The sequence below is a fragment of the Vidua macroura genome, chromosome 29 (assembly GCF_024509145.1).
Source record: "Vidua macroura isolate BioBank_ID:100142 chromosome 29, ASM2450914v1, whole genome shotgun sequence".
Lineage (NCBI taxonomy): Eukaryota > Metazoa > Chordata > Aves > Passeriformes > Viduidae > Vidua > Vidua macroura.
This window is the reverse complement of record NC_071599.1, coordinates 1041899-1057448: the sequence shown is the minus strand read 5'-3', so window position 1 is coordinate 1057448 and position 15550 is coordinate 1041899. Positions and strand designations below refer to the sequence as shown.

Genomic DNA, 15550 nt, shown 5'->3' with positions numbered 1-15550 from the left:
GGCGGGCACTGGGAATTCATCTCCCTGCGACGGAGAGCTGCAAGAAAAAGGAACAATTTCACACCCAATCCCATGAAAAATCAGGGGGAAATTCCTCATTTTTTCGTTTTTCCCTTCAAACTCCCCAAATCAGCTTTTCTCATTAAAATCTGCTCTCAGCCAAACAATTCCAACAATTTGCCAGCTTTTTTTTGGGGGGTAACAATGGATTTGATTCACGTTTTCAGGTTTATGAATTTCAAGTGGCTCCCTTCCCTTCTCCATTGTTTTTCCCTTCTCCAGTTGTTTTACCCTTTTCCAGTTGTTTGGAATGGGTCCTGGATCTCCTGGCAGAATGGGGTTTAATCCCACTAAATCCAGTGCTAGAACAAGAAGAATTTTCCAGAACATCCCTGGGAATTCTGGAATTACAGCCAAGCCAGCGTGAGGGAATGATTTTACCCTCTGAAACCTTTATACCCGAGAAAATTGAGTGCCATAAATCCCCTTTCTCAGCTTTCCAGGGAATCTATTCTGGAAAATGACCACTGGGATCTGCAGGATCCCAAGGAGACTCACCCGGGTCGGGATCAGCAGGGCAGCCGCGACCGCGTTATCCCGGGATGTTCCTGGTGTGTTCCCAGGCCTCTGGAGCCGCGGAGCCCCAGGCACCTGGAGCTGCTCATGGCCTTGCTCCGCCTCTGCCCCGCCAGGGATGATTTGCCTAATTATTTTTAATGGAAAACGCCTATTTCCGTGGCTGGAGCCAGACCTGGAGCTCAGGAATTCACGTGGCCCCGCAGACGCCAGGGAGGAATTTGGGAAATGAGTGGATTCCCGGCCGGCTCTCCAATAATCACCTGGTGACGGGGCAGGTTTTTGGGATGCTCCAACATCCTCCAGCCCAACACCTTGTGAGGTCCATTAGGGACAGGATGGGATGTGGGATTTGGGGGATTCTTTTATTTTTAGCCACGTCTGACCTTTTTCTGTCCTGTTTTTCCACGGAGCTGCTGGAAACTCTTTGTTCACTGCTCATCTCGTGATGTTTTCCATCCGCTCCCGAAGTTCTGACTCAAATCCCGTCTCCGTTGTCGTGACGCTGGCGGTATCCTTGTGCCGGACGAGCACGCAGGTGACCAGAGGAGTGACCACCACCTTTTCCCCTTCATTTTACCCCAAATCTGCTGAATTCCACCCAGCTGGAAAATCCATAAACCCAAAAACGTTAATAAAATCTGTTCCGTTCCCCCCTCAAAAAAAAAAAAAAAAAATTGAAAAATCATTGGAAATGTTCAGCTGAGAACAGATTTGAGCAAGAAAAGCTCCTTCTGGGGGGTTTGAACAGAAAAGCAAAAAAAGGAGGAAATTTTTCCTGCAGTCAGCAGCAAATTCCCAACTCAAGGGGTCACGAATCCCAAATTTATTTATTTTCAGGAAATAACCAAAAAACACCACACTGGACACCCAAATTTGGAGGGAGAAGAGGCAAAACCCCTCTTGGTCTCCTGGTGGAACACGGCCTCGCCTCTGGCACGAGTCACTCCTGTCCCTGGTTGTGTCACCGGGTGACTTCGGGAGGAATTCCAGAGCCTTTGATGTCTTGGGGGAACTGGTTGGGTCTCTCTTCCTTCTTTTCCAGGCAGCGACAACTTTTCCGCGGGGAGAAAGCAGCAGCTCCGAGCTGTGATGGCTGCGTGAAGTTTGTCACCTTCTCGGGCTGGGTGTGACCTCCTGGCACCAAAAACGGGCGCAAAAATCGGCCCAAAGGCCACTGAGATGAGAGAGTTCATCCCTCATCGCCCTGGGTGTCACCTGGTGGAGCTGGGGCACACGGGAGAGGTCCTGGAAGATCCCAAAGATCCTCAAAATGTGAAGATTTCCCTGGAGGCCAACGGCCAAAATCCCAACAAATCAAACAAATCAAATTTGTATTAAAAACAAAATCAAAGAATAGTGGCAAAAATGACCAGCGGGACCGGGGCAGGGATTGTCCCCTGGGCTGGGCACTGGGGAGGGGAATGTCCAGTGCTGTGTCCAGTTCTGGACAATCATGGAAAGAGGGACGGGGAGGGGCTGGAGCGGGGCCAGAGATGGGAATGGAGCTGCAGAAGGGTCTGGAAAATCCTGAGGGAGCTGGGGGGATTCAGCCTGGAGAAAAGGGGGATCCAGGGGGAGTTTGGAATCTGCCGGGAGGTATTTGGGATCTGATCCCTGGGAACAGGGCCAGGACAAGAGGGAATGGCCTTGAGCTGTGCCAGGGGCGGCTCAGGGTGGGAAATTTGGGAAAATTCCTCCTGGAAAGGGTGGCTAGGCCTTGGAAGGGGCTCAGGGAGGTTTGGAGTGGCCACCCCTGGAGGTGTCCAGGGAATTCCTGGACCACATCTGGAGCTGCGGCTGATTTGGGTCCCACAGCTCAAGACCAACCAAGGCCGCCCAGATGTTCCAGGCACTTTGATGAAAAGGTGGACTGGGAGATGCTGAAGGATTTGCTCACCCTGGAAAGGACTCGGAGATGATCCTGGGGCCTCTCTGAGCCATCCAAAATTTTCATGGAGAGGCTCTTCCAATTGAGGGATTGAGGGAAAACTGACCAGATTATCAGGAATAAAATTCCCAGTAGAGGAATATTGTGAGAGAGCCAAGGCCCTTCCAGAGTCCCATCCCACCTCCATTCCCCAAACGCACCAAAACAACTTGTTGTTTTTTTTTTTTCCCAGAGTTTAATCCCGAGGGGGATTGTTTCCAGGCTGTCTCATCCGCATTTCCCGGTCCGTAGGAAATACGTGGATGGGGAATTCCTCGCAGTCATAAAGAGTCTCATGTCCCACCTCGGCGACATTAAAAATTATAACGTCGAGCGAAGTAATTGAAGGATTGGAGCGGAGCAGGTCTGGATTATTAAATATTTGATTTCCATACCCCTGAGGTGTCTCACTTCCGGAGCCACGGACACCAAAATCCTATAAAAGGATTCCTATTATCCTGCTCCTCAAGCCATTTTTGGTTTCATTTGGTGCTCGCTGGTGGAGAATTGGGTAAGTCCAGCTCGGTTTCCTGGGAAGTCACCTCGTGGTTGGGGTTTTTTTTTTTTTCATTTTGGAGCCGTGCAGAAGCAAATTAAAAGACTTAAAAGTGTTTCTGCTTCAGGATATTGGGGTTGGGACTCCCCCAGATTTTAATTCCGTCTTCTCCGGGGTTTATTTGCTGCGGGTTTTGCTCTTTCTCCATCGAGGAGGACCAAATTCTCTCTCCGTCCTCGACTTTGCTGCCGTGTTTCACCCAGGGAATTGTTGGCGTTGGGAGAGATCAAAAGGCCAGGCTGAGACTTCAAAGGGGAGAAGTGGGAGGGGTGATAAGGAGCGGAGACTCTCAGGCTGCCAGGGAAGGCCGTGCCTGGGAGGAAAAATTGGGGTGGAAAGAGCCAGGCAGATTCTGTTGGAAAAGCAGCCGCGGCAGAGCCTCTCCATGGGGAGGTTTTCCAACACAGAGCCTCCGCTGGTGTCCTCTGGATGAGGGCAGCGTCCCTTTTTGGGTAAAATTGGGGAAGGAATGGGAAAGATTCATCCCGCACCACAGGGAGGTGTGGGCAGGTGGAGGCTTCCCACCATCCAGAAAACTTCAAGGAGCCCAAATAATTTTTGCTTCCTGTTTTGGGAGGAAGTTGCTTGAAAATAGCTACAAATCCGTCTAAAACGCTTTCATGTGGAGTCACAGCTGTTTTCCCAGTTCAGGATTCCGTGGAAAAAGGATGATTTAATTCCGTATATAGAACAGCCTGGAATGTTTTCACACCTTTTAAATCTTATCCCTTTCCTGCTTCCAGCCTCCCCCCTTCCCCCCAAAAATGCGTCGCACGACCGGCTGCCCACTGAGCCAGATCTGCATCCCCCCTCCTGCCGTCCTGGTGAGGAGCTTCCCGGTGAGATCCAGCCTGGACCCCTGCGGCACCACCGGCAGCTTCCAGAGCCTCCCTCCCCGCGGCAGCCCCTGCTGCTACCCCGGCACCACCACCTACGTCAGCCTGGGGAGCCTGGCCGCGGCCCAGGCCGCCGGCGGCGCCAACTGCGGCCTTGTGGCCACCATGCGCGGCCCCCCGTGCTGCCAGGGCGTGCCCGGGTGCACCACAACGTGCCCGAAGCCCTGCTGCTGCTGCTGGGTGACCGAGAGCAGCACCAGGAGCCGGGACTGCTGCCAGGAGGTGGCCAAGTGCTCCTCAGCCACGTGCCAGGATCCGTGCTGCCAGGAGGTCACCAAGTGTGTCACCACGTGCCAGGATCCGTGCTGCCAGGAGGTCACCAAGTGTGTCACCACGTGCCAGGATCCGTGCTGCCAGGAGGTCACCAAGTGTGTCACCACGTGCCAGGATCCGTGCTGCCAGGAGGTCACCAAGTGTGTCACCACATGTCAGGATCCGTGCTGCCAGGAGGTCACCAAGTGTGTCACCACGTGCCAGGATCCGTGCTGCCAGGAGGTCACCAAGTGTGTCACCACATGTCAGGATCCGTGCTGCCAGGAGGTCACCAAGTGTGTCACCACGTGCCAGGATCCCTGTTGTAAGGAAGTCACCAAGTGTGTCACCACGTGCCAAGACCCCTGCTGCAAGGAGGTTACCACCACATGCGCCACAACGTGCCAGGATCCCTGTTGTAAGGAGGTCACCAAGTGTGTCACCAGGTGTGTGGATCCCTGCTGTAAGGAGGTCGCCAAGTGTGTCACCACGTGCCAGGATCCCTGTTGTAAGGAAGTGACCAAGTGTGTCACCACGTGCCAAGACCCCTGCTGCAAGGAGGTGACCACGTGCACCACCACGTGTGTGGATCCCTGCTGCCAGGAGGTCACCAAGTGTGTCACCACGTGCCAAGACCCCTGCTGCAAAGAGGTGACCACGTGCACCACCACGTGTGTGGATCCGTGTCGTAAGGAGGTCACCAAGTGTGTCACCACGTGCCAGGATCCCTGTTGTAAGGAGGTGACCAAGTGCACAACCACATGCCAAGACCCGTGTTGCAAGGAAGTGACCACGTGTACCATGTGTGTGGACCCGTGTTGTCAGGGGGTCACCAGGTGTGTCACCACATGTGTGGACCCGTGTGGCAAGAAAGCCCCCAGGGGCCTCACGCCATGTTACGAACCCTGCTGCAAGAAGGTGACCAAGTGGAGCAGCCCGTGGGTGATTCCATGGTGCAGGAAAGGTGCCAAGTCCAGCACCAGATGTGGAGATCCCTGTTCCAAGAAGGGGACCAAGTGCAGCTCCAGATGTGTGGATCCATGCTACAAGAAGGTGCCCAAGTGCTCCACCCCGTGCCAAGATCCGTGCTGTGTGACCAGGTGTGACCCCAGGTGTGTGGACCCATGTTGTCAGGAGGTCACCAAGTGCAGAACCAGATGTGTGGATCCCTGCTGCCAGGAGGTCACCAAGTGCGTCACCACGTGCCAAGATCCCTGCGGCAAGGAGGTCACCAAGTGTGTCACCAGGTGTGTGGATCCCTGCTGCCAGGAGGTCGCCAAGTGCAGAACCAGATGTGTTGATCCATGTTGTCAGGAGGTCACCAAGTGTGTCACCACATCTGTGGATCCTTGTTGTAAGGAAGTCACCAAGTGTGTCACCACGTGTGTGGATCCTTGTTGTAAGGAAGTCACCAAGTGTGTCACCACGTGTGTGGATCCTTGTTGTAAGGAAGTCACCAAGTGTGTCACCACGTGTGTGGATCCGTGTTGTAAGGAGGTCACCAAGTGCACCACCAGATGCGTTGACCCGTGCTGCCAGGAGGTCACCAAGTGCGTCACCACCTGCCAAGATCCCTGCTGTGTGACCAGATGTGCCACCAGGTGTCAGGATCCGTGTTGTCAGGAGGTCACCAAATGTGTCACCACGTGCCAAGATCCCTGCTGCCAGGAGGTGACAAAGCGCACCACCAGGTGTGTCGATTCCTGCTGCCAGGAGGTCACCAAGTGTGTCACCACATGCCAAGATCCCTGCTGTGTCACCAGATGTGCCACCAGGTGTGTTGATCCCTGCTGCCAGGAGGTCACCAAGTGCACCACCAGATGTGTGGATCCCTGCTGCCGGGGAGTGACCACGTGTGCCACCAGGTGTGTGGATCAGTGTTGCCAGGGGGTGGCCAGGCGCGTCACCACGTGCCAAGATCCATGTTGTGTCACCAGATGTGCCACCAGGTGTGTGGACCCCTGCTGCCAGGGAGTGACCACCTGCACCACCACCTGCCAAGACCCCTGCTGCCAGGGTGTCACCAGATGTGTCACCACCTGCCAAGACCCCTGCTGCCAGGGAGTGACCACCTGCCCCACCACATGCCAAGACCCCTGCTGCCAGGCTGTCACCAGATGTGTCACCACCTGCCAAGACCCCTGCTGCCAGGGAGTGACCACCTGCCCCACCACGTGCCAAGACCCCTGCTGCCAGGGAGCGACCACCTGCACCACCACCTGCCAAGACCCCTGCTGCCAGGGAGTGACCACCTGCCCCACCACGTGCCAAGACCCCTGCTGCCAGGGAGTGACCACCTGCCCCACCACCTGCCAAGACCCCTGCTGCCAGGGAGTGACCACCTGCCCCACCACGTGCCCAGCCCCGTGCTGCGTCCCCAGCTGTCCCCCTCCGTGTGCGGACCCCTGCTGTGCCACCCCGCAGTGCCGCGGGGGCGCCCAGGTTGTCACCAGGTGCGCCGACTCCTGTCCCACCACCTGCGTCACCCAGACCTGCCCGGTGTGCGGCCAGCGCTGCTCCGTCTCCTGCTGCCCCAAATTCCGGGCTCGCTGAGGGGCTCCGGGGTGGGATCCGAAGGAGACCCCGCTCCCCGTGGCGGTTTCCCCGTGGAATCTCCAAAGGAAGAGTAAATCCTCATTTTCCTCGCGTTCTGCCCCGTTCCTGCTGTTTTTCACCTCAAGAAAGCGCCGTTCCTCACGGGATGTCACCGAGCGATTTTGTGCCCCCGGGATTGTTCCCCGGGAGAAAGAATCTGCAGTTCCCCCTCGCACCGGGAGTGCCATGGAGGAATTCCCCTCTTTGTTCTTCCTCCTGATCTTTTTCCTTCCCGTGTTCTGAAGCAATAAAAGAAATGATCTTGGCATCGGCCTCAAGTGTTTCCTTCACTTCCCGCCCTTTATCCTTTTAATTCCTTTCCTAAAATCCTGATTTTTTGTAATAAAAAAAGCTTGGGAAGGTCTCACTGGGATTGTGGAATACCTTGAGATGGAAGGGGCAGACAGGGATCACCAAATCCAAGTCCTGGCCCCGCCCAGGACATCCCAAAATCCCTCCGTGTCCCTGGGAGCGCTGTCCTGGAGCTCTGGTGGGTTTGGGATGGTGACCATTCCTTGGGGAGCCTGGTCAGCGCTCCCACACTCTGGTGGGAAGAACCTTTTCCCAAAATCCAGCCCAATTCCCACCCCCTGGCACGTCTCCAGCCCTTCCCTCAATCCTGACATCCCTGAAATCCCAGATCAATGTGTGAAATCCCAAATCAATGCTTGGAATCCCAGATCAATGTATGAAATCCCAAATCAATCTCTGAAATCCCAGATCAATGTCTGAAATTCCAGATCAATGTGTGAAATCCCAGATAAATGTGTGAAATCCCAGATCAACGTGTGAAATCCCAAATCAATGTGTGAAATCCCAGATCAATGTGTGAAATCCCAGATCAATGTCTGAAATCCCAGATCAACGTGTGAAATCCCAGATCAACATCTGAAATCCCAGCTCAGGTGGGATTTCCAGGTTGGAAAACCACCTGGAAACCCCAAAAAGGGGGAATTTTCCAAGCGCTCCTGCATCACTCCCATCGCTCGATCCCAAACCCCCAAACGGGGGTCGGGACCGTCCCGGGAGGCTCCCGAGGTTGCGCTCGGCTGGGAGCCGGGCCCGGGGAGGGTTTGGCGGAGCAAATCCCGCTCGGAATGCGGGCGGGAGGAGCGGGGGCGGCGGCAGACGGGGTGGGACCGTCTGGGAGCCGCCACCGGCTCCTCTGAAGATGCCCCAAGGCCCGGGGTTGGTGACAACCTGCGAGCTCCGCCCTCAAAGCTCCTCTGATCCCAGCGGGCTGGGGCACAAAAACTCCCCGTGGGGTTTCATTGGGCACCAAAACGCCTCAAAAATTCGTTAAAATTCCGTGCAAGCAATGATGTCCTTCGCTCCTACTCCCAAATCGCTCGGTTTTCTGGGAAATAAAATGTAGGTGGGGAAAAAAAAGGCTTTTGGATTAATTTTTCCCTTCTGGCGTGGTGCTGGCAGGGTGCTTAATCCTTCACATGTCCAAAAAATTCAGCTGTAAATCATCTCGAAGCAGCAGAAAGCAGAAACACCATTTCCAGAAAACACCTAAACAGGAATTCTTCCTGTGTGACCACCCGGATGTTTATTCCACACCTGTGAAATTAAAACAGGCAGAAAACTGCTGCTCACTAAAAGAAAATGTTGTAGAATCCCCCTGGTTCCTCTGTCAGGTGAGCTCTAAAATTTTCGTGGAGATCAAAGCAATTTCATCCACTAAATTAAAAAAAAAAAAAAAAACCCAGAGGAAATCCAGAGATTTTTCCTGAAAAATTGAGAAAATCAAAGCAAAGAGATAAAAAAGGCGAGGAATTTTTTTTTCTTTTTTTTTTTTTTCTGCAACCACAGCCAGTTCCTCCTTCCCAGATTTAATTACTCAGGTGCTAATTGTCATTCTTCTTTGAGCGCTCACCTTCCGGAGTAAACAGGAAAAGAGGCTGGAATGGTGGGATTTGGGCTCCTCTCATGGCTGGATCCAAATTGTCCCTCGGGCACAGACTGAAGGAGCCACTCACATCCATGTGAGGCTCCATGTCCTCTGCTCTCATCCTCCTGGCATCCCAAAAATTCCCGGAGCCACCTGGACACTGCCCAGAGAGCTGGGTCAGACCCTCCCACCTTCCCCAGGTCCTTGTGGGAATGAGGAGAGGGGAAAGTTGGGTCTGATGAAGGCCCAGGAGGTTTAATTGCAACCAGGTGTGGAGGGTTTGGGCAGGAGAATGTGGAGAATCCCCGATTTATGTGAGAATTGATCGAAACGCACAGGAAAAATTCCTTTTCTTGCTCGGGAAAATGGGAATCCTGCACGGGGATGGAGAGGTTGGACCTCGACCCCGTGTGCATTTGTGGACACTCATGGAAAGAGGGACATGGAGGGGCTGGAGCCTGTCCAGGGGGGGGAACGGAGCTGGGGAAGGGTCTGGAAAATTCTGAGGGAGCTGGGGGGGCTCAGCCTGGAGAAAAGGAGATCCAGGGTGAATTTGGGATCTGCCAGGGGGGATTTGGGATCTGATCCCAGTGCAGGACAAGAGGGAAAAGCCTCAAGCTGTGCCAGGGGAGGCTCAGGGTGGGAAATTTGGGAAAATCCCTCCTGGAAAGGGCGGCCAGGCCTTGGAAGGGGCTCAGGGAGGGTTGGAGTGGCCACCCCTGGAGGTGTCTGAGGAATTCCTGGAGATTCCTCAGGATGACCAAGGGGGGATCGGACACAGCTTGGACTTGATGTTCTGGGAGCTCTTTCCCAATCTCAGGGATTTTGGGATCCTGGGAAATCTTTGTCCCTTCAGCAGAAGAGGGGACTGGACCCTTGGAGCTGGGGGTGCTGCCCTCGAGGAATTCCTTCATGGAATTGCCTCCGGAACGCCCGGCCCGCTGCGGGAGGAGTCACCGGAGCCACCGAAGGAGGTCTCTGTGGGGTCCTGATTCACCAACACCAACGTGACAACTCCAATGACTCCAATTGCCCATAAACGTAATGGAGATTCCCAAATAAGTGCCAATTAGGGATAACGACCCAACCCCGTGACGTTCCCAGGTGTCGGAGTGCGGATTCCTTTACGTCTCCTGAAATAATCCACTTTTGGAAGGCCTCAATTTCTTGCTAATCAAAGTTAACAACGGGGTGTAAAACAACTCGGGGTAGAAAGGGAGGTGCAGGAGCGGTGCTCAGAGATGGTTTTGAGGTGAGCCTGGAGCCTGAGGAGCTGTTCCAACCGGAATATGGGATATTCCTTGGGAAGATAAGAGTTGGAATCTGTGCTGGGGGAAAATTTCCACACCCGGCAGCTCAAGGAGGAGAAAATGATGAGAGATTCATCTGCCTAAAAAATTCAGCTCCCAAATCTGAGCTCTGCTGGGCTCAGTTTCTCCTCCCGTGGCAAGGGAGGTGTTTAAGATGAGCAAACCACACTCTGCCAGACCCAGTTTATCCCCGGAAAAGCCCCCGGGGCAGCAGAGCCTCCGGGGAAGAAGCTGTGGGGAGCTGAGTCTGTGGAAAAGCTGAGCCACCCGTGAGGTGGCAAAAGCCGTGGAGATCAGGTGGAATTCCAGTATAAGCACTGGGAAGGAACCGGTGTTGATGCCTGGAATTCTCTGGGAGACTCCGGGCTTGGTGCATAAACAGGACGTGCTGCTCGTGCTGGGTTGGTTTGTTTTGGCGTGTTTTTTTTCCCTATTTAGCATTTTTTGTGATGGTCACGTTCCCATCTCCGTGATTGGAATATCTGGGAGAAACGTGGATTTCCCATAATCAGCAAAACTTTAATAAAAATTGTATCCTGGGTCTAAATCCCACTTAAACTGGAGCCTTTTGTACTTTTCTGTGAGGGAAAAGCATCTTTAAAATGAGGATTATTCTGCCTTGAATGGCTTGAAGTGTTCCTCAATAAACCTGCAGTTGTGTCCCCGCTGGAATTTCCAAGCATGGATGGTGTTAATCCATGGAGAGGAATGGGTTGGATGAATGAAATAATTTAATTTATCAGGAAAACAGGGACCTCAAGGTTTTGTGGGAGCACTGGAGGATTGATTGTGCCTTTCCATGAGAATTAGGACAGGGTATTTCTCATAGTAAATCCAATTAATTATCCATCTTCCCTAATAACAGCTATTCCACATTGGAAAAACTCCAGGTATCAAAACCCAACATTTATGGAAATAAGGCCACAGAAACGTCCCAGCGCATTAAATCCCTTTCTGAAAACCAATTAATTCAGCACCCGCTGTTTTTTTTTTTTTAATGACTCCGCCATTCCCGTTGGGAACCGCATGACCGGGGTCGGAGCGCGGCTGGCTCAGCATCACCTGCTTTCCTGGAAGAGGACTTCCACCAAAAATTAGGATGCAAACAAACATGCAAAGCATGTGGAGGTGGAGCCTGCCGGGGCAGTTTGTGGTCAGCTGTCCATCCCCCTGGGCTCCCGCGTTTCCGGAGCTGATGCCACTCTGGCCGTATAAAAGGTTTGGATTCGGAGGCTCCCGCCAGTTCCTTTGGCTTCTCCGTCGCTCGCCAGGACCGGTGACCTGGTAAGTCCTTCTTGGCTTTATCAGGGAATTTTTTATCAGGATATCTCGTGGAAAAGAGAGTTCACTCCGAGTCCTAGGAGAGCTTCGCTCCCGTGCTTCTCTTCTGGGATTTGTTCTGGAATTGGGGATTTTATTTGGAGTTTGCTCTGCCTGGAGGAGCTTGGAAAAGTCACCTCCCCCAGAACTATGGTGGCTTCTCCTCCTCCCTCCTGTTCCATCCTGGTTAATTTGCTCCTGCCTCATTAAGGCTGGGAATTAAATAAATGAATGGATGCTGTGGAGCAGCTCCTGGGACTTCAAACGGGATGGGTGGGAAGAGGCTCTATCTGGAAGGAGGGAGCTGCAGGATTCCTGCAGGCAAAGCTGAGGGAGACCTCTGGGAGAAGCCAGGAGGAGGAAATGAGCTGGAAATGGGAGCTGCAGCCTCTGGGCCAACCCTTCCCTCATGGAAGGATGAGCCCCATTAGTCCCCCAAAAAATTCCAGTGACATCTCAGGATCTGGAGGAACATCAGGTTGGGAGAGATGGGAATGTTCAGCCTGTGGAGAGATTGGAGCCTTTTCCAGGATCTGCAGGGGCTCCAGGGAAGCTGGAGAGGGACTTTTCCTCTGGAAGTGCAGGGACAGGACACAGGGAATGTGTTTACACTGAAATATGGGAAATTTAGGTTGGATATTGGGAAGAAACCCATGAGGGTGGTGAGGCCCTGGCCCAGGTTATTCCATGGATTCCCCATCCCTGGAAGTGTCCAAGGCCAGGCTGGACAGGTCTTGCAGCAACTTGGTCTGGGTTGGAACGAGATGAACTTTGAGATTCCTCCCAACCCAAACCGTCCCATGATTCCATGGGATAATGGCAGGATTTGTGGCCTCTGGGCTTTGTGGTTGGGAATTCCCAGCGCTGGGGCCGTGCCCAGGTGGGCGTGAGGATCTGATAAGGAAGAGACGAGCCCTGGAACTTCTGCTGATGGAACTGAGAATAGGAGGGATTGGAGTATTTTTGTGTTTATGGCTTCCACAAAATTGACAATCCCATAAAATTCAGGATTTGTGGCTCGAGGCTTCCTAATAGGTTCCCAATGAAGGAAGGGATTCTCAGGCAGCTTTAATTCCATAAAAACCCTGCGATTGGCCCAGACCATGGCGCTCACAACGCCCAGCTCACGCATTTGATCCCTGCAGGGGCCATTCCCTGAAGAGCTGGACATGATGAGATCCTTGTGGGTCCCTTCCAGCTCCAGAACCCCAGGAATCCTGGACACAGGTGGCTTTTCCTAACATTCCTTTCCTCAGCCAAACACGAACCCACCGAGACCTCACGCCGCGAATCGCGCCTTGATAAGCACGCACCGATATCCTGATCGTTTCTTTTTTTTGTCTCTTTCCCAGCTTTTTCCCAGCTCTTCCCTGCTGCCCCAGCACCTCCCCAGGATGTCCTACTACTACGAGCAGTGCAAGCAGCCCTGCCTGCCCCCTCCCATCTGCCTGCAGAAGTGCGCCAAGTGCCCGGAGCCCTGCGCCACCAAGTGCGTCGAGGTTTGCCAGGCCCCCTGTGCCACCCAGTGTGTCGAGGTCTGCCAGACCCCCTGTGCCACCCAGTGCGCCACCAGCTGCGCCCCTCAGTGCGTGGACGTCTGCGCCAAGCCCTGCTCCAGCCAGTGTGTGGAGGTCTGCGCCCCGCAGTGCGCCGACGTCTGTGCCACCCAGTGCTCCACCAGCTGCGCCCCGCAGTGCGCCGACGTCTGTGCCACCCAGTGCTCCACCAGCTGCGCCCCGCAGTGCGTGGACGTCTGTGCCACCCAGTGCGCCACCAGCTGCGCCCCGCAGTGCGTGGACGTCTGCCCCGCCCAGTGCCCCACCCAATGCCCTGAGCCCTGTGTCACCAAGTGCGTGGAGAAGTGCCAGGCCGAGGTTTGCAGCACCAAGTGCGTGGAGTCCTGTGAGACCGTGTGCCTGGAGCCCTGCTCCCACCCTTGCTGATCCCGACGCCGGGCCCAGCCCCGCGGGGTGGCTCCGGTGACCGGTGAGGAGCCAAAGCCGCGGGCTCCGGATGGAAAACATGGCACAGACCCATCGGCGACGCAACGAGGCCTCTCCTGCTCTGGTCATCCCACGTTAATTTCGTCTTGGAAAACGTTTCTTCTCTGAGTGTTCCCTGTGTTTTCACTTCTGCTCCTGACAGCGTTTTTCCTTGGGCATTCCTGATATTTTAGCGTTGGAAATCCCAGGAAGTGCTGTCAGCAGCTGGTGGTGGAAGATGTCGATACTTTTCCCCTTCCCTTCTCCTCTTGTCTCTTCTCAGTCTTGTAAATTCTCTGTGCAGCAATAAAAAATGACCATCGATGGCACCAGCTTTCTTTTGTCTTTTTTTCTCCCCATTTCCATGACTTCAGACCCCAAAATATCTTCCTTAATTTCCATTTTCAAAAGTGGCTGGGGAGGGTTTTATGCCTGAAGTAAAAAAATGTTTAAATATGGAGAAATTCCTTCTAATTCGACAAGGAAATAATTATCCTGTCAATCCTTTTCTGAGAGATGCTTGAAATTATTGACAGAAATTTGATTTTCAGACAGAATTTTGGTCTTCACAGCTTGGGATTTTGGAAGTAAATTCTAGAAACTGTTAAAGGGTGAATTTAAGTGGAAGAAAGCTTTAAATTAAGAAAGGAATTGAACATCTGGAAGGCACAATTTTAAATAAATATAAATACATCTTTATTCTGGGTAAGTTTGAAGCTGAAGGTGACCCCATGGTCTGGAGAGAGTTAAACCTATAAAAACCCCCAATTTTCAGAGATAAAGCTCCCACTGCGTCCCAGCTTGTGCCTGTGGCTTTCTTCACCTCTGGCTCCGTGCTGGCCACGCCATTTCCATGTCTGGGAATGCTGAAATCGCTCCCCACCTACCCCCTCATTACGGGAAGGGTGGGGAATATCTAATCTGGAGAAGAAAAGAGAGATATTTATATTCGGGGGTGTGCCGACACCGTTTCCAAATCACCTTTTTAATGTGCAGGTGGGGAGGCGAGGAGCAGGTTCCTCTTTGTGTCCCTCGCTGTCAACACCAGGAGGTGACACCAGAAGGTGACACCAGGAGGTGACACCCTCAGGCGGGGATCATGGGAGGCAAAAAAGAAAACACAGCTGGGGAAGGCAAACACCTGAGCACACCTGAGAGGCAAAGCAGGAGCAGAAATTCTCAAAAAATGGATGGGGAAGTGAGGCATCAGCACCTCGAATTCTTCCTCCGTGGAATTTACAGACCCAGGCTCTGCCTCAGGAGCGACTCGGAGGTGCCACTTTTGGGGCATCTTGGGGGCATGGAAAAGGTTTTAGGAATCAGGGCAAACAACCCCACACTCGTGCCAGAAATTCCCAGGAAAATGGATGGGGAAATGAGGAATCTGCACCTCAGATTCCTCCCGAGGAAGCCAAATCTTTGAGGATCCAAGCTCTGCCTTGGAGGTGCCACTTTTGTGACATCTTGGGGGCATGGAAAAGGTTTTAGTCAGGAATCATGGGGAAAAAACCACCCCCTACACCTGGCCACACCTGGACTGGATATTCCCAGGAAAACTGATGGGGAAATGAGGAATTTGCGCCTCAAATTTTTGGGGATCCAAGCTCTGGATCCAAGCCACTTTTGTGTCCTTTTGGAGGCCTGGAAAAGGTTTAAACCATGAATCATGGAAAAGGTTTAAATCAGGAATCACGTGGATCGGAGGTGACTCCGTGAGTCACCTGATTCTGGAGCATCTTCATCCCGATCCATCACCGGTGCCTGTCACGGGAATTTTTCCATTTTCCCTGGGAATAGGGATCACGGGAGCACCTGGAAAATCCTGGAGGGACCTGCTGTGCTCCCACGTCCTGTGGCCAAGCCCTGACGCACCAGCTGTGGTCAGCACTGGGAATTGCTGGAATTCCCGGGATATTTGCAATAAATTAGGGATATCTCATCAGCCTGGGGGCGGAGGAACCTGGAAAATCTTCCTAATTTTGGCGGGGGGGGGGGGGGGAATTCATTCCTGTTTTTGGGATGGGAATTAGAGAAGGGAAACAGCAAAATCCAGAATGACAGGGTTCCAAACTGGGATCTTTTCCCAGGAGACGGGACAGATTCCCAACCCTGCTCAGATTTCTCCAGGTACTCCCCAGCCAAAATTATCCCTAAAACTCATTCCTGAATAGACGTGAGTTTTCCCAGCTGCCGGTTCTTTGTGGGATCTCTGCCCGGGATGGGGCGAATCATTAAG

At 53.3% G+C, this 15550-nt stretch overlaps 2 protein-coding genes across 2 annotated transcripts; both read left to right on the top strand.

The window, feature by feature from the left end:
- The first annotated feature begins 3826 nt into the window (after positions 1 to 3826).
- LOC128820284 (keratin-associated protein 16-1-like) lies at positions 3827 to 7036 on the top strand. The gene is made up of 4 exons (XM_054000937.1): positions 3827 to 5038; positions 5216 to 5283; positions 5323 to 5760; positions 6148 to 7036. Exons 1-4 carry the CDS (start codon positions 3827 to 3829, stop codon positions 6761 to 6763), a joined length of 2334 nt encoding a protein of 777 aa, XP_053856912.1. The 3' UTR covers positions 6764 to 7036.
- A 5690-nt stretch (positions 7037 to 12726) lies between these two features.
- Positions 12727 to 13275, top strand: LOC128820513 (keratin-associated protein 4-11-like). Its single transcript, XM_054001289.1, has 2 exons — positions 12727 to 12831; positions 12868 to 13275. The coding sequence occupies exons 1-2, from the start codon at positions 12727 to 12729 to the stop codon at positions 13273 to 13275; spliced, it is 513 nt and encodes a 170-aa protein (XP_053857264.1).
- Positions 13276 to 15550: the final 2275 nt, after the last annotated feature.

Excerpts from the sequence above, each read along its gene's own strand:
- LOC128820284 (XM_054000937.1), top strand. The coding sequence starts at position 3,827 with ATGCGTCGCACGACCGGCTGCCCACTGAGCCAGATCTGCATCCCCCCT. Across the intron at positions 5,039-5,215 it reads TGGACCCGTGTTGTCAGGGG|AAGGGGACCAAGTGCAGCTC; the intron begins GTCACCAGGTGT and ends CCCTGTTCCAAG. Across the intron at positions 5,761-6,147 it reads TGCTGCCAGGAGGTCACCAA|ATGTGCCACCAGGTGTGTGG; the intron begins GTGCGTCACCAC and ends TTGTGTCACCAG.
- LOC128820513 (XM_054001289.1), top strand. The coding sequence starts at position 12,727 with ATGTCCTACTACTACGAGCAGTGCAAGCAGCCCTGCCTGCCCCCTCCC. Across the intron at positions 12,832-12,867 it reads GCGCCACCAAGTGCGTCGAG|GTCTGCCAGACCCCCTGTGC; the intron begins GTTTGCCAGGCC and ends CAGTGTGTCGAG.